Source organism: Phocoena phocoena, chromosome 13, assembly GCF_963924675.1.
Source record: "Phocoena phocoena chromosome 13, mPhoPho1.1, whole genome shotgun sequence".
NCBI lineage: Eukaryota > Metazoa > Chordata > Mammalia > Artiodactyla > Phocoenidae > Phocoena > Phocoena phocoena.
Genome location: NC_089231.1, coordinates 84,187,984 through 84,215,983, shown reverse-complemented (window position 1 = coordinate 84,215,983; position 28,000 = coordinate 84,187,984). Strand labels below are relative to the sequence as shown.

The 28,000-nt window shown below is 42.7% G+C and overlaps 1 protein-coding gene across 1 annotated transcript; it reads right to left on the bottom strand.

The window, feature by feature from the left end:
- Window positions 1-2: 2 nt before the first annotated feature.
- On the bottom strand, window positions 3-27,174 carry TCTN2 (tectonic family member 2). The gene is made up of 17 exons (XM_065889540.1): window positions 26,874-27,174; window positions 26,588-26,695; window positions 26,082-26,158; window positions 24,439-24,634; window positions 21,585-21,685; window positions 17,503-17,693; window positions 16,859-16,985; window positions 14,782-14,923; window positions 13,468-13,533; window positions 11,773-11,850; window positions 7,678-7,758; window positions 6,360-6,471; window positions 4,099-4,205; window positions 2,386-2,542; window positions 610-735; window positions 368-456; window positions 3-124 (listed from the first exon to the last, which is right to left on the bottom strand). Exons 1-17 carry the CDS (start codon window positions 27,172-27,174, stop codon window positions 3-5), a joined length of 2,181 nt encoding a protein of 726 aa, XP_065745612.1.
- Between the last annotated feature and the right edge of the window lie 826 nt (window positions 27,175-28,000).

Genomic DNA, 28,000 nt, shown 5'->3' with positions numbered 1-28,000 from the left:
GGTCAGATGGTAGCTGAATTCCACGCTTTGCATATTCCAGTCCAGGGGTTACTGAGGAACACCGCTAATGTGATGAAGGATGCCAACAGTAAGCTCTTGGCAACACACTGAGAATAAGGTTCCCCTGCAAGGCAATGAATCAAATTAAGCAACGTTCCTATTTCTTAACTTTTTGGGTAATTATTTAGGTAGAAGTAAGCCAAAGCATAAATAGTGATCCTTTCTAAGTGGCAACATGATCAGTAAATGTTTTCTTTTTAAAGCTTTGCTATATGTTTTAAGTTTTCTGTGACATTTACACTTTTTTTAAAGTTTTTTAATTGATACAACACAATGATAACCATTTCAGAAATGTTCTTTACCTTACCTTGATAATACTGGGTCAGCGGATATAGAAGTTGCGGCCAACAAACCTCATTTCTGTTACAGTTGTACTCTGTAAAATTGATCTGGAATCTACAAAACATTTTAGGAAGTTACAGTAGCTACAGCAAAGCACATGCATTTGATGAGAAGCATCAAAACCTAATTAAAGAAATAAACTTCTTACTTTGGAACATATATTTTTCTGCTTCTTACTAATGTCACTTAGGTCAGCAACTGTATTACCTTGTGAGTGGACGGGGTAACTGTGCAGGTATCTTAATAAACTGGACAGATGCACTGATGGGGAAAAGGTTGACCTCATCCTCACAAGTCAGCCCACACTGGAACTGCCAGGTCACCGAGGAGAACCTGGGAGGGAAAGGTTAAGCAGACAACAAAGCCACCGCTCGTTTCCGGTCTGTTAAGAACATCGGGGACTTCCCTGGTGGTCCAGTGGTTAAGACTTTGCCTTCCAATACAGGGGGTGTGGGTTCGATCCCTGGTCGGGAAGCTAAGATCCCACTTGCCTTGCAGCCAAAAAACCAAAACATAAAACAGAAGCAATACTGTAACAAATTCAATAAAGATTTAAAAAAGAAAAAGAACTTCAGGTAACTGACAACAACAATATGAGCTGAGATTCTCCTAAAGAAGTTTCCCATATCCTGCTGGTGCTATTTTTCCCCCTTTGTATTATATAAATTTTCAAACGCACAAACAAGCAGAGACAGAGGTATAATGAACCCTCATGGCCCTATCACAGGCTGCAAGAGCTGCCAGCATTTTGCCAATTCTGTTTCATGTCTCCTCCCCCCTCAACTCATTTCATACTGGTGCTTTTAAAATTCATTTGTTTTATCACTTGTTTGTCTCAAACAATATTATAATAATAGTAATAACAACAACAATAATAACAACAGTAGCAGCTAATGATTTTTAAAGGCTTTCCATGTTATTTCTGCCTACCCAGCATGCCTTTGCCTTTCTTCTGGTAATTGCACCCCAGTTTTCCCTGGCGGAACTACCCCTCCCCACTCTCAGTTGAGTGGACAAGAAGGGACCCACCTGAACCTAGGGATGTGCCCATAACCTGCGCCTGGCCAATCAGAGCTATGCCCCTGGCCATAGTAATTGGTTCAGAAAGGAGCACATGACCTAAACTGGACCAATAAAAGTCTTCCCAGAACATTTTTGAGAAAGATGGGGAAAGGAGGCACCCTCCATCCATTGGACTTGCTAAACTGGAAGAGCTTTTTTTTCCCTAACCACTAAATCTCTAGGGAATTCCCTGGATTTGCTAAACTGATATAAGCCTGGATTTGCTGGTGTTCATCTTTGCCAGCTCTTGAGGAAACCCCCCCCCCCCCCGGAGAATGAAGCCCACCCAAAGAAAAGAGGAACCCAGAGATAAAGGGGGAAAGACCCTTGACCACATGGGAACCATGAACCATGAACTCACTGTGTATGGACTTTTCATAACTTGAACCAATAAACCCACCTTTTGCTTAAGTCAGTGTCAGTTGGGACCCTGTCACTTAAAGGTGATAGAGGTCTGACATGTAAAGGTACATCACCATTTTACAGATGAGGAAACTGCAGTTCAGAAGAGGTTGAGTAACCTGTCCAAGGTCACACAGCTCACACTGGAATAGCCATGATTTGAACCCACACATCTGCCACCAAAATCTCTAACCACTGGGCAATATTCCCTGATCAGTATGCCAATGGTATTCATGAATTTCAAAATATGCCGAGCACTAAGCAGCCCCTTACTCATCTTTGTACTCCCTGAAATACCTGGCAGACTCCCTTATACGTAGCTTTACGGATACTTGTGAGTGAGAATGAGTTTCCATTACAAACACAGTTTATCCATATTCCATTTATACATGTAATCATTTGCTAATCATTGCAATTTGTAAATAAACCAGTCAGATTCTAAATTAGCATTCCCCTGTTCTTCGGAGCGCCCTCAACTTTCCTGTCTCTAAACCCCACTTATCCCCGATATGATCACACCGTGTTTCTATGCCGAGTATCTCCTGCTGAGTCATCCCTTCTACGGCGCCAGCATCCGAGAAGAGGACGCGGATATTCAGCTGAGCGGGAACACCCAGGCAGATGCCGCTCGCGTTGCCGACAGGTGGGTCTGCACCTGCATCGGGGGCATCTGCACCTGGAGGAATGGTAAGTTGTGCATATTGGAAAGAATTATTTAATTCTTTAACAGTTTAATTATTTTTATAACAATTTATATATTTTTTTAAATAACATTTTATATATATTTTATATATATTTTAAATAACAATTTTTAAATAACAATTTAATTATTTAACAGTTTTCCTACAATGCTGTGATACTCCCAAAATGGGAAATATTATCAGACAGGAATCACAACGAATGAGGCTTTAATCTCTAACAGGCTCTAGTTACATGTCACTCTGTAACTGTGTTACCCCTGGTGTTCAAAATGTTCCCTTGGATGCTAGGTCAATCACCGGAACTTTAAAATCCCTGACCCACATAATAAAACCCTAAATCATGAATCAGTTCCCAAGCCCCTCATTGAAATCCACCCAGAGTTTTAACAGAAATACCATATACTTGCAGTAAAATGCCATGAGACTTATCCCATGCAGTCACTATTCTAGTAAAAGCTGTATAAGACATTTAAAGTCTATACTAACAACTTTAGTTACTACGGATTAAATAGTTCAAAAGCAATTTCCTGATGTGTTGCCACAGCAGTAGTACAAATGGAAGAGAATAAAACTGAGTAAGAGATTCATTTTCATTCATCTTGAAAACTGGCCCTTATGGGGGAAAAAACAGCAAGGTCAGTTACAGGATGTGGATGGCAAGTCCTATGAGACTCTGGAGGGGATTTCTTTGTTCCTTCAGGGATTTGGAAGGTTGGCAACACTGTTTCTAGTTTCCTCCTCCTTGATATATGTGTTCAACATCATTTCTCTTCTATCGACCAGGATCAGGATTGATTTTAATCTTAGACATGAAATAGAAGCTAACAGCTTCCACCTTGAAGGCAACAGAACGCCACCACCTCTGATTTCCCACCTCACCAACTCCGGTTCTCTGTCTTGAAATTTCCTACGCTTTTTACTTCTTAGATGCTTTACTGACCCCTTCCCGCCATCCCTCAGGCACTCCACGGCCCACCTGGCTGGCCTAGAGGTTCACAAGGGGTTGACAAGCCCAGACCTCTGGGTTCTGTTTCCAAATAAGGCCATAACTCTGCGCCTAGTGACTTGAGCGCAGACTGTGCTGGCAAATCGTGGCCAGCAGGACTCCCTGCCTGAGTCAGAGGGCGGTCGGGGCACCTCAAGCACACAGACATATTACGTGATCCGTGGCCACCCCACGGGGCAGGGGAGAGGCCCGCAGACCACAAAAAAAAAGGAATGCAAACTGACATGCCCTGAAAATCCTCAAACTTCATTAAGACTTCCTTTTCCAAAGACCGTTAGCTTGTAAAACAACTGGGCAATTTGAACTTCCTGTTGGCATCCTCTTTAAAAAAAAAAAAAAGCCATCATGAATAAGAGGTAAAAGACATGAAAAGCTTCCTGCCCGGAAAGCTAACCTCTAAACAAATGTCCGTTGGGCCACAGCAAAGAAAGACAACCTGTCAGGTCAGGCTGTAACACTACACCTGACGCTATGTAATCACAGCAACCAAGGTACACATTTTACACGTGTGCAGCTTTCACTTACGTATTATTTCAAGCCAGCCATCACTAAGATTGTCGTAATTGGAGTTGCCTCTCATTGCAACATGAGTCACTTGTATTAATGAATCAAGTAGTTCAACAGCATTCTCCCTACAAGAGAGGAAGACATTTCTCAGCGCATGGCCAGCAGGTCTCGTCCTGAAGTCCTTACAAAGAGTGTCCAGCGAAGTGAGAGAGTGGCATGGACTTATATATACAACCAAGTGTAAAATAGATAGCTAGTGGGAAGCAGCCGCATAACACAGGGAGATCAGCTCGGTGCTTTGTGAGACCACCTAGAGGGGTGGGATAGGGAGGGTGGGAGGCAGATGCAAGAGGGAGGGGATATGGGGATATATGTATGTGTATAGCTGGTTCCCTTTGTGATACAGCAGAAACTAGCACACCATTGTAAAGCAATTATACTCCAATAAAGATGTTAAAAAATAACAAAACAAAAACAAACAAAAAAAGAGTGTCCAGGCTGTGCTTGCTGGATGTCTAAAACAAAAAACTGCCAGGGGATCTGGCTGGGAGTCTTGCCTCTTTCGGAGGCTTTCCTGGGATGAACTTACACAGCAAGGGGAGGACACATAGAAACAATCTTTCACTTTGGCCTTAAAATGTTAGTAACTTATGTTGGTATCATGTGGTTTACAGGTTCCTTTGAGTGTCACAAAACTTGGGAGGTGGGTAGATCACATATCAAGTTACCAGGATAAATTCATGGGATAAATAGTAAAAGGAACCTAAATATTTAGTTAGAATTTTGAGCTATAAAATTAGGTGAGGGTTAAGAATTGGAACTTGGCACCTCTCTGTTCCAGTAACGTCACTGGAGGGTACAAATCTTACAAACCACAAGGGAGAGGCTCTGACTGTCCCGCACCCTGCAACCAGGAGCCGCCGTGGGTGACGTATACCCACAGTTTTTCTTCCCTTCACAATGTGCCCCCACCTTTTCCCTGCTCCCCAAAGAACTGCACCACTTGGGATAGGAGATACCACTTCACACCTGCTAGGACGGCTATTATTCAAAAAATGGAAAATAACAAGTGTTGGCGAGGGGGCCTTCCCTGGCAGTCCAGTGGTTAGGGCTCCATGCTTCCACTGCCGGGGGCACGGGTTCGATCCCTGGTCGGGGAACTAAGATGCCACATGCCGAGTGGCACGGCCAAAAAAAACAACTGTTGGCGAGGATGTGGAGAAATTGGAACCCTTTTATGTTGTTGGTGAGACTGTAAAATGGTACAACCACTGTGGAAAACAATATGGCGGTTCCTCAAAAAAATTAAACGTGGAATTACCATATGATCCAGCCATTCCATTCCTGCATATATGCCCAAAAGAACTGAAAACAGGTATTCAAACAAAAACTGATACATGAATGTTCAAAGCACTATTCACGACAGCCAAAAGGTGGCAATACCCCAAATATCCATCAACTAACGAACGGATAAACAAAATGTAGTATATCCATACAATGGAATAAAATTCAGCCATGAACAAGAACGACGTATTGACACATGCTACAACATGCATGAACCTCAAAAACAGGATGCTAAGTGACAGAAGCCAGACATAAAAAGTCACATAGTGTATGATTCCATTTACATGAAATATTCAGAGTAGGTGAATCCAGAGAGACAGAATGCAGATTGCCTGTTGCCAGAGCGGAGGGGAGGGAGGAATCGGGAGTGACTACTAAAAGGTACAGGTTTCATTTTGCAGAGACGGAAGTGCTCTGGAACTAAACAGAGGTGGTGGTTGCACCACATTATGAATGTACTAAATGCCACTGAACTGTTCACTTTAAAATGATTATGTTGTTTGAATTTTACCTCCATTTAAAAAAATGCATATGCATATCCATAAATTTTCTAAATGCCACCCAGATAATTAAGTGGAAAATACTTTATACATCATGTTACACAGCTTAAGAATTCTTTAAATGTTAATCACTGACAATACTTGGCTCCAGCCCTCCTTCTATTTCATGGGTTTCCAATGATGTGAACAAACTTCCCAGAGAAATCTACATAAATATGGATGAAATAGCTTTAGTCCCAAGAATGTCTATTTTCACTTATATTGATGTTTGAATCAACTCTAAACTGTATTGGAAGTTTGTATTATTTACTATCACTTTTATATGTTTTTATTCAGACTGAAATTTTTCACATTCATGTTGTTGCTAGTATTCATGTGAATTAAATTTAAGCAAACCACTCAAAATGTAGATAAATTCATCAGTGAGACACTCACCTGAGCTGAGTACAGTTTTCATTAATTCCAACTTCTAAAAGGCACCCAGACAGTGCATTTTCTCCAAATAAAATGGGTTTGAACGTTGCTGATATACACAAACCCCTTCCAGCTATAAAATAAAAAGATTATCCTATTTTTGCAAAATAAAAGTAAGTAAAATATTTACATTAAAGTTTTTCTTACAAAACAGAGAGAGAACAAAAAGCATAAATAAAGTTTCCAGGGACTTCCCTGGTGGCACAGTGGTTAAGAATCCGCCTGCCAATGCAGGGGACACAGGTTCGAGCCCTGGTCCGCGAATACCCCACATGCCACAGGGCAACTAATCCCGTGCACCACAACTACCGAGCCTGCGCTCTAGAGTCCGCGAGCCACAATTACTGAGTTCTTGGGCCACAACTACTTAAGCCCGTGTGCCTAGAGCCCGTGCTCCGCAACAAGAGAAGCCACCACAATGAGAAGCCCGGGCACCGCAACGAACAGTAGCCCCTGCTTGCTGCAACTAGAGAAAACCCCACACGCAGCAGCGAAGACCCAATGCAACCAAAAATAAATTAATTAATTTTAAAAAAGAAAAGAAATAAAGCTTCCAATTTTCGAGAACTGAGGTCATTGTTACTCTAATCCTTTGAAAGCTGAACAAAAGGCTCTTTCTGTATCAAAATACCTGGACAGGGATCAAGGGCTTACTCTGAACCTGAAATTTAATGCCTTCTGGCAGATGTGGGTAATTACCACTGTTGCAAAGATTTTCCATAGTTTGGAATAAAACTATTCTCATGTCTCCGATTAGCACCATCTTGGGCTAATCAATAACTACAAAGACAATGGACTCTCCAGCCACTTTCATATTTAAATCTCTATTACTAAAAACCAGCACTTCGGACTTTCCTGGTGGCGCAGTGGTTGAGAGTCCGCCTGCCGATGCAGGGGACGCGGGTTCGTGCCCCGGTCTGGGAAGATCCCACATGCAGCGGAGCGGCTGGGCCCGTGAGCCATGGCCGCTGAGCCTGCGCGTCCGGAGCCTGTGCTCCGCAAGGGGAGAGGCCACAACAGTGAGAGCCCCGCGTACCGCAAAAAAAAAAAAAAAAAAAAAAACAAAAAAACCAGCACTTCAAGTGCAAACAATGTGAACATTTAAAAAAAAAAAAGAAAGAAAAGAAAGCTGCAGAAGGATGGAAAACCACCCCCCCACACACAAGCTAAATAAACAAACTCGGCTTTAAAGTAATTGGTTCCTTAATCGGATTCAAATATGGTAATATTTCCAATTCTAGTTCACCAGAGAGCTAATCATATTACCAAACCAGATTACCGGATTGCCAAAGGTGTAAAGTCGTGACATTATTCATCCTGTTGGTGTTTAGAGCTCGAACAGGCTTGCCAAGTTGGTAACCTAGACAAACACAATGCAGGAGAGTGAGCATCTTTCCCTCTAAAGTTATTTTAATGCAACAGACGTTAGCTCATCAAATAACGGAAAGGAGGAATCCACAGTAAAAGGAAATATGCAGGCAAAGCTTTTTCAGAATACCCTCGAGAAAAAGGACGTCACCTTCATTTGTTTTTGGTTTTATTTTGTTTTTTATTGAAGTATCGTTGATTATAATATTGTGTTAGTTTCAGGTGTACAGCAAAGTGATTCAGGTGTCACTGAATCAGATTCTGAAACAAAGATGTCCATGTGATTTTTTGGAACACATTTTTAAAGTAAAAATCTGAAAAGTGAAAAGCGGGCAGGAGTTGATCTTGGACCTCTCACCCTGGAGAACAATTAGCTGCTGGGCAGGCCGGTTCATGCACACTTGCTGAGTGATTAATACCACTTATCACAGGGGCTCGTAAGGGAAACTTAAACCAAAGTTACCTTCTCAGGGAATGATTTGCCGGTAAACCAATCCAACCCCAAGATCTGATTTAGATCCTATTCCCATCCATCTCCTAGTAATCCAGTTTATTGTTTCCACCTTTTTTTTGTTTGTTTAATTTTAATGTCATCAAGTGCTTTTCTTTTCTTATTTATTTATTTATTTTTGGCTGCGTTGGGTCTTCGTTGCTGCGCATGGGCTTTCTCTAGCTGCGGTGAGCGGGGGCTACTCTTCGTTGTGGTGCGCGGGCTTCTCATTGCGGTGGCTTCTCTTGCTGCGGCGCACGAGCTCTAGGCGCGCGGGCTTCAGTAGTTGTGGCACGTGGGCTCAGTAGTTGTGGTGCACAGGCTTAGCTGCTCTGTGGCATGTGGGATCTTCCCAGACCAGGGATCAAACCCATGTCCCCTGCATTGGCACACGGATTCTTAACCACTGCACCACCAGGGAAGTCCCTCTACCTTTTTAATATGAAAAAGTTCACAAGTACAGAAAACTTGAAAGTGAGCCTTATTCAATACAGCCAACACCTAAAATCAACAACTGTTAATATTTAGCCATATATGTCTTATCTATTATAAAAGCATATATACATTGGAGGGGAGGGGCAGGACCATGTGAAAATAAGTTGTAGACATCATGACACCTCACCCCTAAAACCTCCATCACACATCTCCCCAAATTAAGAACATTCCCCTACAGGGAATTCCCTGGCGGTCGAGTGGTTAGGACTCCACACCTTCACTGCCGTGGTCACAGGTTCAATCCCTGGTCGGAGAACTAAGATCCCACAGGCCAAGGGGTGCAGCCAAAAAGAAAAACAAACGAACAAAAAACATTCCCCTATATCACCATGATGCCAATATTTCTCCTAAGAAAATTAATAATAATCCCTTATAATCATATCATATCCAGTTCATACTCATATTTCCTCTTAGATTCCCTCCAAAAATGTGTTTTAGCGCTGTTTTTACAAACTGGGATGCAAATGAGGTTCATGCATGGTGTCTGTGTTTCCAGCACTACGCCCCACCGTTCCTGAATCAGAGGCCTCCCCTCTGGCCACAGGTCCGACCCTGCCCGCATACACATCACACTCACGTCTTCCTCCTTGGCTTCCGCCAGGTTATTCCCGTTCCCAGCACCCTTTCCAATTATCTGCTTCTCAAGGCGCAATCTCCTCTTTGCAGCCCAGCGAGGAAACCCGCCAGGGGCAGGGCTCTGACTCGCTCACTGCTTTTCCTCCAGCACCGAGAACAGAACCTGGCAAGCGCTGGACACTCAACACTGCTCCTTAGTGATGCAAAATCTGGGAGAGCGGTCAACATTCTACTCCTCTGAATCCTGGAGTAACTGTCCCTAAGTCCCTCACCCGTTTATTAATTATCTTGGATTGTTCACTGTTGTTTCCTGTAACTTGGTGCTGTCATTCCAAATGAGAGAGTGAATTCCTTGAGGACAGGGCCCATGTCACATAGTCCTCTGAAAACCCCGTCCTGCCTCAGAAAGCGCTAGAGACAGTGGCTGTATCTATTCAAGCTGTCTCACTGCCTGATCAGTTCTGGCTCTTAATTTATTCGTTTTTGATGACAGTGTCAACATTTTTCACATATTCTGATGGTGCTTCTCAGAAATCTTGTCAAATTAACTCAGTGAAATGAAAACCCTTAAATTCCAGGAGTCCGCTTTTAAAGCCAACAATAAATCCCAAGCTCCACATTAATAAGTACATTAAAATCCTATTTAAAAGAAAAAAAAAATATATATATATATATATAAAATGGGTCATGTATGATTAAATCAGTATATATAAGTATTGAAGATCATGCAAAATAAAAACTTATTTAAAAGTAAAAAAAGGATAGCAAAAGGACGGAGAAATTTTTTTAAGAAACAATGACAGGTTTATCCAACAAGTATTTACTGAACACCTACTATGGTCTAAGCCACAGCTGTCCCATAGAAATATAATGCAAACCTCATATTTGATTTTAGAATAATATGTATCTTTAGAAATTTTTAGAAATTAAATTTTTTTCTAGTGTCCCCATTAAAAAAGAGGAAAAGAAATAGGTGAAATTAGGGACTTCCCTGGTGGTGCAGTGGTTAAAAATCTGCCTGCCAATGCAGGGGACACAGGTTCGAGCCCTGGTCTGGGAAGATCCCACATGCCGTGGAGCAACTAAGCCCGTGCACCACAACTACTGAGCCTGCGCTCTAGAGCCCATGAGCCACAACTACTGAGCCCATGTGCCGCAACTACTGAAGCCCACGCGCTGAGAGCCCGTGCTCCACAACAAGAGAAGCTACCGCAAAGAGAAGGCCGCGCATCACAACGAAGAGTAGCCCCCACTTGCCACAACTAGAGAAAGCCCATGCACAGCATTGAAGACCCAACGCAGCCAAAAATAATTAATTAAAAAAAAAGAAATAGGTGAAATTAATTTGAATAATGTATTTTATTCCACCCAATATATACAAAATATTATTTCCACATATGACACTGGCCACATTTCAGGTGCCCAGCAGCTACACGGGGCTAGTGGCTAGAGTACTGAACAGTGCAGTCCACATACTGGTTTAGACCCTGAGAAGGCAGCAGTGAACAAAAGAAATAAACAAATACATGACAAAGCGGGTGGTGATATATTTGCACATAAATACAAAATGCGCAATATGACCGGGAGTTCACAGTCCCCGGGAAGTCTCTCCACAGATTCCAGGTTAGGAACCCATCATCTGCAGCTTATTTCTTTAAAAATTAATTTTACCAACACTTTATTTTTTATTTTTTGGCCATGCTGTGCGGCTTGTGGGATCTTAGTTCTCCAACCAGGGATCAAATCTGGGCCCTGGCAGTGAGTGTGGAGTCCTAACCACTGGACCACCGGGGAAGTCCCCCTTACCAAGGCTTTAAATGCCTTATTTTCTTTTTCAAAAGATGAGAGTTCCCTGGAGATCCAGTGGTTAGGACTCCGTGCTTTCACTGCTGAGGGTGTGGGTTTGACCCCTGGTGGGGCAACTAAGATCCCACAGGCCGCACAGCACAGCCAAAAAAAAAGAGAGGGGGAGGGAGGGATAAATTTGGAGTTTGAGATTAGCAGATACAAACTATTATGTATATAATAGATAAAGAACAGGGACCTACTGTGTAGCACAGGGAACTATATTCAGTGTCCCATGACAGACCATAATGGAAAAGAATATGAGGGGGAGTATATATAAATGTATATATAAATGTGTATAACTGCGTCACTTTGCTGTGCACCAGAAACTAACACAACATTGTAACTATACATCAATTAAAAAAAAAAAAAAGACCAGTAGCTAAAGAGAAAGGATGTTTTAGGTTTACAACAACTTGTTACAATATACACTTTATGTAAAAAATTAAGCTGTTATCAGGAAAAGCATACAGTATCACAAAAGAAAAAACAGTCAGAGTCACAAACTGACGTTGGAGCTATTTATAATCATCGTTACAGCACAGGAGTGTTGAACTAAAATATGTCTGTAAGATCAGTGACTGACATATACTATCTCACCTGGATTTCCAGACAATTCCTTTTCATTACCACTGTTATAGCTTAAAAATTTCACTGTAAATCTCTGTGTCATGATCCCTAGAAATAAAACAAAATAAAAATATGTCACCACATCACTAGGAAAAGAAATTATCCCCCATAGTGTTTTCTTTACCTTATAATTGCATTTTGACATGCAAAAAAAAATACTGTTTTCTGATTAAATCATAAATACAAATAAAAACAGGTCTGAATTAATCTGTTATAATTATGAAAATCATGAAGAAAGGAGAAAATAGTTTAAACTGAAAGCATTCTCGCTGCCCTCCACCAAGTTACCTTTCTGGTGGGCGTTAATTTTTGCCCTAATGATTCTGACATTTATTTCACTGATTGTATTATTATTCCATCTGAAAATATAATGTTCTTCCACATTCACATTCCTGGGGGCTGATCCAGTACTTAAAAGTGTTTCTGCAAAAAAAAAAAACACACAAGAATAGAATACTTTCATAAATTAAAGACCTAAAAAAAAAAAATTAAAGACCTTCTTTGGGCTCAAGTTGGTGGTTTTCTCTGCTTGGGTGGCCTTCCCCCCACACCCCACCCCTGCCCTGCCTACCCAGTTCCCTTACACAGCAGGGTCATGACTTCCTCCAGAAGCCTTCCCCATTCCTCTGCCCAAGTCAGCGTTAGCCACCTTCTCTACACCATCCTCATATCCTGAGTGAGCTCTGTCCTTTTCATTTCAGCATCCCTGGTCCCCGGCTCATAGCTTGATGCAGAGCACATGCTTGGAAGAATGTTTGTTAAATGAAAGATTACAGAATGTCAGCTTTTTAAGAGCAGGGGCCTGCTGTCTAGTTCACTAATATATTGTACTAATATCCGATGAAGTAAAGAATAAGTTCTAGAATTACAGCACGTTGAAAAGAACCACTAGTAGTATCCTTCATTAAAAACAAAAGTCCTGGAAATATCGGCCAAACTCTACATACCTTATTTGGCTGCCTCACAAATGCAAAGTTTAATGATCAGAAAAAGAAGAGCAAGCGAGAAGTGAAAATGCTAGGTCCTAAAGAACTCTTTTTTTAATTTTTTTAAATTTATTTTATTTATTTATTTTTGGCTGTGTTGGGTCTTCGTTGCTGCGCGCAGGCTTTCTCTAGTTGCGGTGAGTGGGGGCTACTCTTCGTTGCGGTGCGCGGGCTTCTCATTGCAGTGGCTTTTCTCATTGTGGAGCACGGGCTCTAGGCGCACGGGCTTCAGTAGTTGCGGCACGCAGGCTCAGTAGTTGTGGCTCACGGGCTTAGTTGCTCCCCGGCATGTGGGATCTTCCCAGACCAGGGATCGAACCCATGTCCGCTGCACTGGCAGGCGGATTCTCAACCACTGCACCACCAGGGAAGTCCCTAAAGTACTCTTTAACTCTCTAAAAAACATCTAAGAAAAGGCCCACAGGCCCTGAGAATGAGGAGGGACCGTGGAACCCACGTCATCCAGGACTGTGAAGGGTCTGGCTCAGGTCACAGATGTTACTCCAAAAAGGCAAGACGGAACAAGGAACAAGCAAAATGGTAGTGGGATATCTTTCTAACGGTTGTGAACCTCCTAAAATTCTCAATAAAAGTGTATTTTACCCTGGGACTACATATTACTTGCAAGAAATGACATATATTCCCATAGAAATGATATAAAAGTGTAACATTAAAATACCTGTATTGGTGATGAATCTGCCTAGGTCAGTTGCTTCCTCATAGATTACTTTTGGTGTAACTATGCCTGAAAAGATACATAAATGAACTTCCACAGGAGTACGTGACCTAACACGATCACATTTATCTATGAAAATGAAAGCTTGCCAAGCAAATACGGTAACGGTGCCCGCCCTGTATGCCAACTACTCAGCTCCCCCCAACTCCCCAAACGCCATCAAATGGGAATCCCACCATTCTTGGCATCTAATTAGAACTGAGAAGGAGAATCTCAAAAGTCAGTGAAAATAATCTGGAGAGTCACTCTTGTATAAGAACCAATATGCAGCACACTGCTGGTCTGGAACGTAAAATGGTACAGTCACTGTAGAAACCAGCTTGGCAGCTCCTCAGGAAGTTAAATTACCCTGTGACTCAGCAATTCCGCCGCTAGGTATCTACCCAAGGCAAGTGAGAACGTATGTCCGCACAGACACTTGAACACGAGTGCTCACAGCAGCGTTATTCACAATAACCAATAGCTGGAAACAACCCAAATGTCCATCAACTAATAAATGGTAACAAAGTGCAGCATATTTGGCCACATAAGGGAACCGGTGAACCGGTCTGCAGGGCAGAAGTTGAGACACAGCTGTAGAGAACAAACGTATGGACTCCAAGGGGGGAAAGCTGTGGGGGGGAGGGGGGGATGGTGGTGTGCTGAAGTGGGCGATTGGGATTGACATGGATACACTGATGTGTATAAAACTGATGACTAATAAGAACCTGCTGCATAAAAAAACAAATAAAATTTTCTTTGAAGAAAGGAATGAGGCTTTGACCCGTGCTACAGTGCAGATGAATCTCAAAGCCACGGTGCCGAGTGAAAGAAGCCACTCACAAAAGGCCACGTATTGTATGAGTCCATTTCTACGAAGCGTCCAGAACAGGCAAATCCACAGAGTGGCTGCCAGGGCTCAGTGTGGAGGGAGAAGGGGGAGAACTGTTACATGAGCGCAGGGTCTCCATCTGGGGCGATGAGAATGTTTCGGAACTAGGTAGAGGTGATGGCTGCACAACACTGGGCGTGTACTAAACGCCACTGAACGGTACACGTTAAAATGGTCAATTCTGTGTTATGAGAATTTTAGCTCGATTTTTTAAAAAAAAGAACAGATATGCAATATGCTTTCTTAGGGAACTGAACTTTTTCCAAAGAAAACACCTTCCTCAGTTGGCAGGTGAAATGTTATTCTAAGTTGATCCAGTAGAAGTGAGATCAGAGTTTATCTCAACACTCAGGTCCATGCTCTTATTCTGAACAAACGTCACTTACCTCCCATAGTACCATTCTTTACCTTCACGTTGGTGATTCTGTCTCGTTCTGGGTACACCTCCAGGCTAGTAACGCACTGAACGTCGAAATTCTGAAGGAAGGCCACCGGGGCATTCTGCATGCACTGCCCAGCCAGGGATACCTGAGGGCCAGGGGAAATCCCGACAGATTTACGACCTCCCTTCTAATCATAAAAAAGAGATCAGTGTTTTGTAAAAGTACTCTTTTTGCAGCCTGCTCCTACTGCTGGGTTAGCTTCAGCAAAGGCTAGGACATTGACTAACTGACCAACTTCAGTAAAATGTCTAGCTGACTTGCTACTCAAAGTCTGGAAGCCACTGGCTGAGGGGTCACAGTAAGTATAGTTGCTAAAGAAAATTCCCTGCTGTGCATCATTTACTTTGCAGAAACATGATTATACTCAATTTCATGTTCTCTCCCTCATTACAACCAGATTTTTGTTAAAACCATAAAAATGGATTCTGGGAATTCCCTGACAGTCCAGTGGTTTAGGGCTCTGCGCTTTCACTGTTGAGGGCCTGGGTTCAATCCCTAGTCGGGGAACTAAGATCCCACAAGCCGAGCGGCAAGGCCAAAAAAATAAATAAATAAAAATGGGAACTTCCTAGTGGTGCAGTGGTTAGGAATCCGCCAGGCAATGCAGGGGACACGAGTTCAAGCTCTGGTCCGGGAAAATCCCACATGCCGCAGAGCAACTAAGCCCGTGTGCCACAACTACTGAGCCTGCGCTCTAGGGCCCCTGAGCCACAACTACTGAAGCCCACGTGCCACAACTACTGAAGCCCACGTGCCTAGAGCCCGTGCTCCACAACGAGAAGCGACCGCAATGAGAAGCCTGCGCACCGCAACGAGAGAAGCCCCACTCACCACAACTAGAAAAGGCCCATGTGCAGCAACAAAGACCCAATACAGCCAAAAATAAATAAATACATTTTAAAACAAATAAATAGATAAATAAAAATAGATTCCTATGGATAGTAAAGAAAAATGGTTTAGCCTCCCATGTTTTCTTCCCATAAATATTTTCTCCTAATTTTGAACTTTAAAAAAAAATAAAGATTTCACATAAAACTCTATAGTCTTAAAATATTTTTCAAAATTCTTTAATATTATATTAAATACTTAACACAACGTTGTAAGCCAAATATATTTCAATAAAAAATAAATAAATAAATTGGGCTTCCCTGGTGGTGCAGTGGTTTAGAGTCCACCTGCCGATATAGGGGACACGGGTTCGTGCCCCGGTCTGGGAAGATTCCACATGCCGTGGAGCGGCTGGACCCGTGAAACATGGCCGCTGAGCCTGTGCGTCTGGAGCCTGTGCTCCGCAACGGGAGAGGCCACAACAGTGGGAGGCCCGTGTACCGCAAAAAATAAATAAATAAATAAAATTAAAAAAATATTTATAGCTTACTAGAAATTGGCTATTAAATTAATAGAAGTGAAAAACGACAGTTACTTCCATGGAAATGTCTAGAAAGTCTTTTGGCTTTATTTAGTAAGTTCACTCTGAGATTTAGCAAAGACAGATTAATTTAAGAGTGACTACTGGGGGCGCAGTGCTTAAGAATCCGCCTGCCAGTGCAGAGGACACAGGTTCGAGCCCTGGTCCAGGAAGATCCCCCATGCCGCGGAGCAACTAAGCCCCTGCACCACAACTACTGAGCCTGCACTCTAGAGCCCACGAGCCACAACTACTGAAGCCCGCGTGCCTAGAGCCCGTGCTCCGCAACAAGAGAAGCCACCGCAATGAGAAGCCTGCGCACCGCAACGAAGAGTAGCCCCCACTCGCCGTGACTAGAGAAAGCCCGCACGCAGCAACGAAGACCCAACACAGCCAAAAATAAATAAATTAAAATTTTTTTTTAAAAAAGAGTGACTATTAAAAGGAAAAATAAAATCCAGAGGCCTTAAATATTTGAGTGCCTGAAAAATCCATAGGAGAAAAATAAGTAACTTAGGAAGCGATTTTTTTTTTAGAGTAATATGAGTTAAATTAACAAGAGGAAGGGGAAAATGAGAAAAGCCTCTAGCATATTAAAATTGAAATGATTACCTGCGGAATAGTAAAATACGCCTTATCTACAGTCATAACTGGATCTCCTTGTTTGTAACCAAAGTCTGATAAGTCTTTTAGATCAGTATGCAAATACATGTCAAAGGGAGCGTGTTGTCCAGAGGAACTGCAAATCAATGAGAGAAACCATCACTAATGTGCTAAAAACAATTCTTTTAAATTTTTTCTGTTTTTTTAATTATAAAAATAATATTTGTACTAAATGCCACTGAATTGTACACTTTAAAGTAGTTAATGGTTAATTTTATGTTCCATGAATTTTACTTCAATAATAATAATAAAGTTGTTGTAAAATTTCAACAAGACAGGAATGTAAAAGACAGAAAGTTAAAGTCCCCCATGAGCCCACCACTCTTTCCCCCAACCCAGAGAATCACTATTGACTATCTGTGGTATCAATCAATTTCTTTTCGGTGATTCAATTGATTCAGTGACTCAACTTCTTTTCCAATTCTTTCAAATACTTAACACAATATAAAGTTACTAATTGAAATCTAGAATTGAATCTAGAATGGAGGAATTGAAGCATGGAGCCTCTGGAGAGGTCCCAAGAAGGATGTGGCCCATATTCTAGGGTCCCCTTGGCGCATGGCCCTCTCCTGGGCAGCCCCTTGGACGCTTACACGGAACCGTGATAGAAGTACCCGAGGAAAGGCGAGTTGGCAAGCTGCACACACAGGAACGGAAACCAGTCGGGGACTCCACGTGCCGTCTGAACAGAGCAGAGCTGATCCAAGGGAGGATTAACGTCTCCTCCAAAAACGCCAGGGAAACAGGACTCCCTGAACAGCGCTGTTAAATCTGATGAGCATTCCTGGAAAGAAGATGTAAAGGAGAAGTGAAAAGAGGAAAGTTTCCCCTGTGCCCGCCATCAGGATCTCCTGGCCAGTGTGATGAACATGTGGCTTGAGGCCAGCAGGACCCCCCCCCCCCCCCCGGCCCCCGAGGAAGCAGAAACAAACACAGCCTGCATCCAGGCTAAGGGTGCTTTGTGCTTTTTACAGGAAGTAAAATCATGCTAAAATTTTAGTCAGCGCCCTACAAGCCTCCAAGTCAGGAACTTCAAACCTTCAAGGAAATCACATCTTAACTGGGGACCTAAGATATACCACACACAAAAAAAAAACAAGATGGGAAAAAGAAAAGATAATATGGAATAGACAACAAATGGAGAATTTTCAGTTGTCATCACCATTCAAATCCCTAGCCCAGAGAAACCTAAGGACATTTAGAGTTAGGCCAGACAGTCCATATTCCATAAGAATCCTTGAAGCTCTCACTATTGTGATATCACGACCCAATTAATGTCAAGAAGTCACTTTATTCACGCTTTCATTTACTCATCTGTATTCTTGTTTCCCAAAGGACTGAGAGAGCTAAAAGTTAAATACGTTCTAAATCCTTTGTTTACTGAAGGTAGAAAAGTAAATGATCTGATTGTTTTAAACAAGGGCAATTCAAATTAAAAATTGATCATGTCTAAAGTGGTAGGTAAGTTGAAGCTGTCTGAAGATGTCACTGACCCAGAATCCTGAATGATTCCAGTGGTTGGTGCTATAAGTATACATATACACCATATATAACAAACATGAAGGAAATTAGAAATAGGGCACAGTGATGCACTCTGAAAGAAAGAGGGAGAGAATACATTTGACATTTCTGTTGATACCTGAACAGATTTATGATGTGCTGTATTTTTAAAATTAAACATGATTGTTATTATAAATACAATTGCTAGTATGAGTGCTCCAATATAGACCCTAAGCTTTCTTTTTCCGTTTTGTAAAACCAACCATGACATAAATAACTGCACTCATCCAAAAGTGGGAGTGACTGGGGTCCTCGTACATGTGCCTCTTTTGCATCTCTTATTCCCCTTCAATCTAAAATAAGGATTAAAAATATGTATTTGACCTGGGATTGGCCAATGGTTTCTTAGATATGACACCAAAAGCACAAGCAACAACAACAACAAAAAAAAGTGGGGTGGAGAGAGAAGGAACTGGATGAAGGTGGTCAAAAGGCACAAACTTCCAGTTATAAGATAAGTAAGTATTAAGGATGTAACTACAACGTGAGAAATATAGTTAACATGCTGCAGGTTACATATGAACGTTGTTAAGACAGCAAATCCTAAGAGTTCTCATCACAAGGAAAATTTTTTTTCTATTTCTTTAATTTTGTATCTATAGGAGATGATGGATGTTCATCAAACTTATTATGATAATCACTTCATGACGTATATAAGTCAAATCATTATGCTGTACACCTTAAACTTGTACAGTGCTGGAGGTCAATTCTATCTAAATAAAACTGGAAGAAAAAAATGATAAACTGGACTTCATCAAATTAAAAAACTTTTGGGCTTCAAAGGACACCAACAAGAAAGTGGACAACCTACACAAGAGGAGAAGTTTTTTGCAAATCATATATCGGATAAGGGACTAGTAGCCAGAATGTATAGTGAACTCTTATAATTTAACAACAAAAAGACAATCCAATTGAAAAGTGGGCAAAGGGTCTCAACAGACATTTCTTCAGAGAAGATATACAAACAGCCACGAAAAGATGTTCAACACCATTTGCCACTAGAGAAATACAAACCAAAATCACAATGAAATACCACTTCACACACTCAAGGATGGCTATAATCAAGATTATTCTAACAGTTGTTGGTGACGATATGGAAAATTACAACACTTATACACTGCTGATGGGAATGTGAAATGATGTAGCCGCTTTGAAAATCAGTTCCTCAAAAGGTTAAACATGCAGTTACCATATGACAAAGCAATTCCACTCCTAGGTAACATAACCAAGAGAAATGGGAATACACATCCAAACAAAAACTTGTATACAGATATTCAGAGAAGTATTATTCATAACAGCCAAAAAGTGAAAACAATCCAATGTCCACCACCTGATAAATGGGTTAAGCCCTATGTGATATATCCATTCAATGGAATATGATTCAGCCATAAAAAGGAAGGAAGCACTGATGCATGCCACAACACGGGTGACCCTTGAAAGCATGACGCTAAGTGAAAGAAGCCAGACACAAGTCCTCCAGACAGACAGACTGTAGGATTCCATTTATATGCAATGTCCAGAAGAGGCAAACCCACAGAGACAGAAAGTAGATTAATAGGGGCCTGGGAAAACAAACTAGTGAATATAACAAAAAAGAAGCAGACTCACAGATGCAGAGAACAAACTAGTGGCTACCAGTGGGGAGAGGGAAGTGGGGAGGGGCAAGACAGGGGTAGAGGATGAAGAGGCACAAACTACTATGCATAAAATAAATAAGCTACAAGGATATTTTATACAGCACATGGAATATAGCCAATATTTTATAATAACTATAAATGGAGCATAACCTTTAAAAATTGTGAATCAGGGCTTCTCTGGTGGCGCAGTGGTTAAGAATCCGCCTGCCAGCACAGGGGACATAGGTTCGAGCCCTGGCCCGGGAAGATCCCACATGCCGCAGAGCAACTAAGCACGTGCGCCACAACTACTGAGCCTGTGCTCTAGAGCCCGCGAGCCGCAACTACTGAAGCCCGTGTACCACAACTACTGAAGCCCGCACGCCTAGAGCCCGTGCTCCACAACAAGAGAAGCCACTGCAATGAGAAGCCCGCACACCGCAACAAAGAGTAGCCCCCGCTCACCTCAACTAGAGAAAAGCCCACACGCAGCAACGAAGACCCAACTCAGCCAAAAATAAATTAATTTTTAAAAAAATTTGTGAATCATTATGTTGTACACCTGAAACTTACGTAATATTGTAAATCAACTATACCACAATAAATAACTAAGCAAACTTAATTTCTAGTGAAAACTGAAAAAAAAAAAAAAGTGGCCTGGGGATGAGGGACAGGAATGGGAGTGATTGCAAATGGACATGAGGTTTCTTTTTTGAGGGAGATGGAAATGTTCTAAAATTAGATTGTCATGACAGTTGTACAACCCTATAAATTTACTAAAAATCATTGAAAAAATATATTTTCTTTCCTTTTTATATTTTCTTAAAGGCTTCTAAATAAGACATTAAAACCATCCTCCCAGTATCATCACAATCAGGACTTTATCCAAAGAGATACATTTTTTTCATCCATAAACTAGGCTGAACAGGCTGGATAAGGAAATACTCAATTTCAGGACTCCCCCGGTGGTCCAGTGGTAAAGAATCCATCCTGCAACGCAAGGGACGTGGGTTCGATCCATGGTCGAGGAACTAAGATCCCACATGCCGTGAGGCAACTAAGCCCATGCACCACAACTACTGAGCCCATGCGCCTCAACGAGAGAGCCCGTGTGCCCCAACTAAAAATCTGATGCAGCCAAAAAAAAAAGAAAATACTCAATTTGAAAACAATGTAAAATACAATCTCAGTTTTTTTTTGTTTTTTTTGATGTGGACCATTTTTAAAGTCTTTATTGAATTTGTTACAATATTGCTTTTGTTTTTATATTTTGGTTTCCTGGCCAAAAGGCATGTGGGATCTTAGCTCCCCAAACAGGAATCGAACCCGTACCCACTGCAATTGGAAGGCAAAGTCTTAACCACTGGACTGCCAGGGAAGTCCCCATTCGTTTTGTATTTTAAAAAGGTTTTAAAAAGCTGTTGATGGGGAACTGTTGGTGCTCTTCACATGCCAGCTGGTACCATAGCTTTCGTGCCCAATAATCAGAAAGACCATACCTGGTCACAGCAGCAGCGAACGTCACAGGCCCCGGCTGTTAAATTACAAGGGCAAGGACCGAGGGGCTGATACACCTGATTAGGAATAACAGTCACGTTCTCTGAAAAGTACAAACAACAGAGAAGTTCAGCAGTGAAACACTGACAAAACACTGCCACAGTTTTGACATTCAAAGAAAGCTGAATCGCTGTTTTACCAATCACCATTACCAATATTCCACATTAAAGAATCCCTGAAATGAGCTATGCATAGAGCATAACTGAGGCTTGTATCTACTCCTCCAACAAAAACCCAAATAGAAGAAAATACGCTAGTTATACGAATTAAAAAGAAGTCACAGTTGAACTTGAAAATAACCAAGTGACTAAAATTTACGAGTTAAGATAAATGTAATGCACTGCTTTTATTTTTCAGTACACTGAACGATCCCTTTCATAACACAGACTGATTTTAAGCATTTACTCCTTCAAATTCATTACCCCTTTCAGCAGATAAAACTGAAGCCATGGTGACATTTCAGACAGCTTATCAGGAAGCCATCTGACCACAAGATCACATTTATTTATGCTACACGCTCAACCTCAAGTCCCACCACACTGTGAATCCAAATTTTCACATCCTGATTCTAGTTCACGTGTGGGGGAAATCAGTAATCTTTACATTGACTGGAAAATGAATACATTATATTACATTTCAGCCTCCTAACTGGGAATCCAGAGACTAATAGTTGGAAAACTATGTAGCGATTATTTGTTTAAACTCTATGTAACAGTCAACTTCAATGACACAACAGCTGAAGCATCCAAAGAACTATTATACATTCTATGCTATAAGGAATAAGAAGGTCCGAGTAACATACCGTGTCACAAGGGTAAGGGTCTGACCCTCAGTTTAATCAAACCCGTGTGACATAAGCAAGGCATTTTAGAATAGGGTTTTGCTATGTGATATATAGACAGATGTTTGTATATCTATCTATATGTCTCCCACGTTGTTTGCTACTGTCCTTGTTACCAGGCATACCACTTACCTCCTGGCTGCCCTTCCACACTTTTTCTTGTTCGGAACTCTGTCTGACTGGGTACAAAATTTTTTATACCTTCGTGGGTCAGAGTGGACATCTCATAATTACCAATATACAGATACTCTAATTTTCCTAAGTTTGGCTATTTGTACAAAGACATTCCGAAATATTACCTAAATATAGTCAAGCATATTTTTTAAAAGAAAAAAAGTCACTGCCTTGAGTGATATAGCTACCATTAAGCCCTCCTGTCAGTTTTGGTTTTCGTTTTTTGTGTTTTTTTGGCTGCCCCACACAACTTGTGGGATCTTAGTTCCCCAATCAAGGATGGGTGAGCCCCCTGCAGTGGAAGCACGGAGTCCTAACCACTGGACTGCCAGGGAAGTCCCCCTCCACAATTTCTTTATGCAAATATAAATATACATATTCTTATTCCATGCTATATGCACCCATCTGCACCTGCTTTTGGCACTTAGCAATATAGCTTGGAGATCTTTCCAAGCAAATACACCGAGGGCAGAGTGGCCCACTGAATGTCATTACCGTAACTTACCTAATCCTTCTAAACTTCCAAAACCACAAGGAGGACCACAGTTACAGGATGTGATGTGCGAAATGGCACTGTGGGAGTCTCAAAGTGGCAGACCTTTGCTACTAAAGAGGAACACTTCTCCCTTCATCCCGGGTGACCATAAAGGTAAGAGGTGTTAGCGTTTTTCGCAGGCAACAGGGGACATGGTGGTGGCACCTAGCGAAGTGGACCGATCAACATCAGCACACCTTTTGTCCTTAGGACACTGCCGTGATGTGAAAGGAAGAGCAACACAAAACCGTTTTCTCATGTCCAGAGATGTATGTGCACAACGATATTTGCTGTAGCACTAGTTACAGTATCCAAAGCTGGAAAACTTTTAATTAAATAAACAATGGTTATTTAGCAAAGAAACAACGGTGTATCCACACAAGGGAATGCTATGCAGCTATTAAAAAGAATATAAGAATTATATTATATTAAAAAGAATAGAAAAAGAATGAGGAGAACTTACTTGCATTCCTATGAAAAATTTTCTAACTTATACTACTTTTTAAAGGTATAGAACAACAAATTGTACATTATTATTGGGTCTGTTCTTAAAGAGAGGAAAATGTGCTCCTATAAGCATAATTAAGCAAGCTGCCTCTGGGAAAGGCAGCTGGCTGTCAAAAGCGTTCACTGAAAATCTGCTGTTTTTCTATAAACTCATTCATCTGTCTCTCCCTTCCTTCTGTTTTGTTTTGAGATGGAGTCACAGGAATCAATAGAAGGAAAAAACTTTACTTTCTCCCAAAAAGTATTTAAAATGGCTTACAAAGATACACACAGTAGATCCAAATACAATACATCTTTTTTATTTTTTTATTTCTCTTTGGCTGTGCTTCAGCTTGTGGGATCTTAGTTCCCTGAGCAGGGACTGAACCCGGGCCTGTGGCAGTGAAAGCGCTGAGCCCTAACCACTGGACCACCAGGGAATTCCTAAGATACAATAAATCTTAACTAAAATAATACAAAGTGGAAAATTTTTAAATAAGAAAATTAAACAAAATGAAAATAAGTTTAGGAAAGCAAGACACACTCATGATTGAAGCACACAAATTGCATGGCACACACAATCAAACAATGTTTGCAGGGACTTTCCTGGTAGTCCAGTGGTTGGGACCCCAAGCTTCCACTGCAGGGGGCACGGGTTCCATCCCTGGTCGGGGAACTAAGATCCCACATGCTACGTGGCGTGGCCAGAAAAAAAAATATGTTTGCAGTAAACGTTTTGATAGTCAGAGACTTTACTTGCCTGATGCATTTTGGGCCAGAGAGGAGTTGGCATAAATTTCCACTTGAACGAGTAGATGTGCTAAACAGGATGAATGACGAGAGGCTGAAACCAGAAGAGTCTGGACAATACACGGGGCCTCCGGGAACGGATCTGTCTCATTAGACAAACATGATGGCAGACCCCTCTTCAACCTCACAGTCACTTCCAAAGAATTCTGAAAGGAAAATATTGCTGTACTTTTTATAGTGACTCAAAATGGCATCTATAAGAACACAATGGAAAGCGCAATCAGCCTCCGTTCATTTTACAAAAGAACTGTACATAAGAAAGACATCACTCTGCTCAATTCTACCCTGTAAACCTACAGCAATATGCAAGCCCTGATTCCTAATCCTCAACTGAACATAAAAGCAAGCAAGTTGTGGCTGCTTAGAGAAAGCTGAACACAGGTCTGATAAGGTAACTCAGTTTGTCTAGCACCTTTATCATCCTTCCAGCAGAAGATTAAATACACACAAAAAAGTCCATGAAAACAGGTCCTGGTTCCTGGGGTGCAAGCAAAGTTTGTCTTTCTCATCCTTTATCTCCAGAGTTGATGCTATGCACATACTGGGCACTCAATAAAATATTCATTAAATGGAAAATATTTCATCTCTCCAGGCTTGAGTGTCCTTACACATAAGCTCAAGAGTTGGGTGAGATCAGTGGTTTATGAAGCTCTTTTGAGTCACAAATCCATTTGATAATCTGACGGAAGCTGGTAATGCTCTCACCAGAAAAAATGCACACACGCATAATTTTACACACAGTTTCAGAGGGTTCACAGGCTTCTTGAAACTCATCCAAGGACCCCTAAGATCCTCTGGGTTGGATGGACGTCTATGAGATCTGATAGTCCACAGTTTCATGGTGGTTCCAAGTGCTCAGAAAGCTTTCTGTCTGCTTGTTTGCGATGCGCGGGATGTGGGATCTTAGTTCCTGGACAAGGGATCTAACCCGTGCCCCCTGTAGTGGAAGCACGGGAGTCTTAACCACTGGACTGCCAGGGAAGTCCCAAGAAAGCTCTATCTTGTTCGATTAAGAGAACACTGCAGGGCTTCCCTGGTGGCACAGGGGTTAAGAATCCACCTGCCAACGCAGGGGATATGGGTTCGATCCCTGGGCTGGGAAGATCCCACACGCCACGCAGCAACTAAGCCCGTGTGCCACAACTACTGAGCCTGTGCTCTAGAGCCCGCGAGCCACAACTACTGAGCCCACGTGCCACAACTACTGAAGCCCGCGCACCACAACGAAGAGTAGCCCCAGCTCGCCGCAGCTAGAGAAAGCCAGCACACAGCAACGAAGACCCAACGCAGCCAAAGACAGACAGACAGACAGACAGATAGATAGATAAATAAATAAATAAATGTGTGTTCTTAAAAAAAAAGAGAGAGAACACTGCAGGGGGAGTTCCCTGGCGCTCCAGTGGTTAGGCTTTCACTGCCATGGCCCCGGGTTCAATCAATCCCTGGTAGGGGAACTAAGATCCCGCAAGCTGCTCGTTGCAGCCAAAAAAAAAGAATAAAAAAAGAAGAGAGAGAAAGAGAGAACAACACTGCAGGAACACTAGATGTGGGCTCCGCAAATGCTACCCAAACGGTTTTCACCTCTGGCCTTACCACAGTGGGGCTGACAGTCAAACTCCAGTCTCCGGTCTCATTGCTCAGCACTCCGCAGGCAGGAACTGGCAAGAATCCTACGGGAGAGAAGATCAGAATGCAAGGCACTATTGCCCAGCCACTAACAGGGTGCACTCTTGAGTCAGGAATCCCTTTCCAAGCCTAGGATTGGACCCTTTACAAGCTGTGTGACTTTGGACAAGTGACCACCTCTCTGAACTTCAGTGTCTTCATTTGTTAAACGAATTAAAAGGTATTACTGTTCGTATTAGGAAAATGAGGTGATGCATTTAAGTACAGCGGATAGCTCAGCGAAGGCTAACTAGTAAGATTTCAAGCTTTTACTGAACCTGTCCTTCGGTCCTCTGCTCCACAGCAGCCCGCCATCCCGACTTTGAAGTGGACAGCGGCAAGGGACCCAGGGGATGCCACCTGGCCAAGCTTCTTGGGCGGCCTGGACCTGACCCAACCTCCTCCCTCCCCACAGGAAGGGCCGGGCTCTTTACCCATCTCGTCCCGCAGCTGGGTCAGGGACACGGTCACATCCTCGGTGCCTCCAACCAGGGACGCGCTGACTGCAGGGCCGGACATGCGGATGACAGGAGGCATGAAAACTAGCGGGAAGAAAGGGACAAAATGGAGTTAATAGTTGCAGAGCCCCTGCCTACGCTGGGTGGTGGCTTCCTTTGGCGGGGTCTTCCGCAGCTCCCGGAGGAGTCCCAAATTTGGCCTCAAAAGCCTCGTCCCCTCCCTCAGCCCCGGTCCTGCAGGCCCGTGCCCCGCCTTACGCACCCAGGTCCCCCCACAGAGGCCTCAAGACGCTCTGCAGAAGAAGGAGCCTCAAGAGTAGAGGGACCGGCGGCGGCAAACGCATGCCTGGGGTCTCGCTGGGCCTGCACGGCAGGACCGCGCCCGTCTTAGAAGCCTGGAAGCGCGGGGACGCCAAGACACGGCCCCGTCTAACTCTCCGCCATCTTGTCAAGCGAACACCCGGAGCTATGGCAACCACCAATCGGTCGCCGGTCTGGCGGAGCGGCGCACCGTGATTGGGCCAGCAGCAGAGAGCGCCCACCCTCAAAGCCAGCCGCCGCATCTCAGACCAGCCCACGGGCCTTAAGTCCTTCCGCCGCCTTCACTCCACGCAAAGGATCAAGAAAAAGTAGGAAAGCGCGCTCGTTTTAAAAGCCAGAGTTCCTCCAACCTGCAGTTAATTCAATCAACCTGGAGTTAATGCAAGAGCGAGCCTGCAGACACTGGATTGTAAACAAGCAACTTAACTTGATTTTTATGGTGATTTGGGGGGACAAAAAGAGGGTGAGGCTGCAGTGCTATAATTGTGTTGTTGAATTGTTTTTATTATTCTCCCAGTTTTTTGAAGGCTTTGTTTGTACCAGACAGAGCTCTCAGAACTCCGAAAGCAGGTCTTATCAAAGAACACACAAGAGGTTTTGCCCAGCATTAGGGAGATGCAAAAGCATCAAAATTCTGCCTGAAAAAAAAACTCATTTTTATGTCGGTAGCCTCAAAGTATCTCAAGCGTTATTATAGTTCGGTAACTAAGGGTGCAGGCTCTGAGGTCGGACTGCCTGGTTTGGGTTTCACCTTCCTTCTACATTAAGTGACCTTGGGAAAGTCACTTAACCTCTCTAAGCTTGGGCTTCCTCATCTTTATTATTATTATTATTTATTTTTGGCTGCGTTGGGTCTTCGTTGCTGTGTGCGGGCTTTCTCTAGTTGCGGTGAGCAGGGTCTACTCTTCGTTGTGCGGGTTTCCCATTGCGGTGGCTTCTCTTGTTGAGGAGCATGGGCTCTAGGCGTGCAGGGTTCAGCAGTTGTGGCTCACGGACTCAGTAGTCATGGCACGTGGACTGTAGAGTGCAGGCTCAGTAGTTGTGGCGCATGGGCGTAGTTGCTCTGCG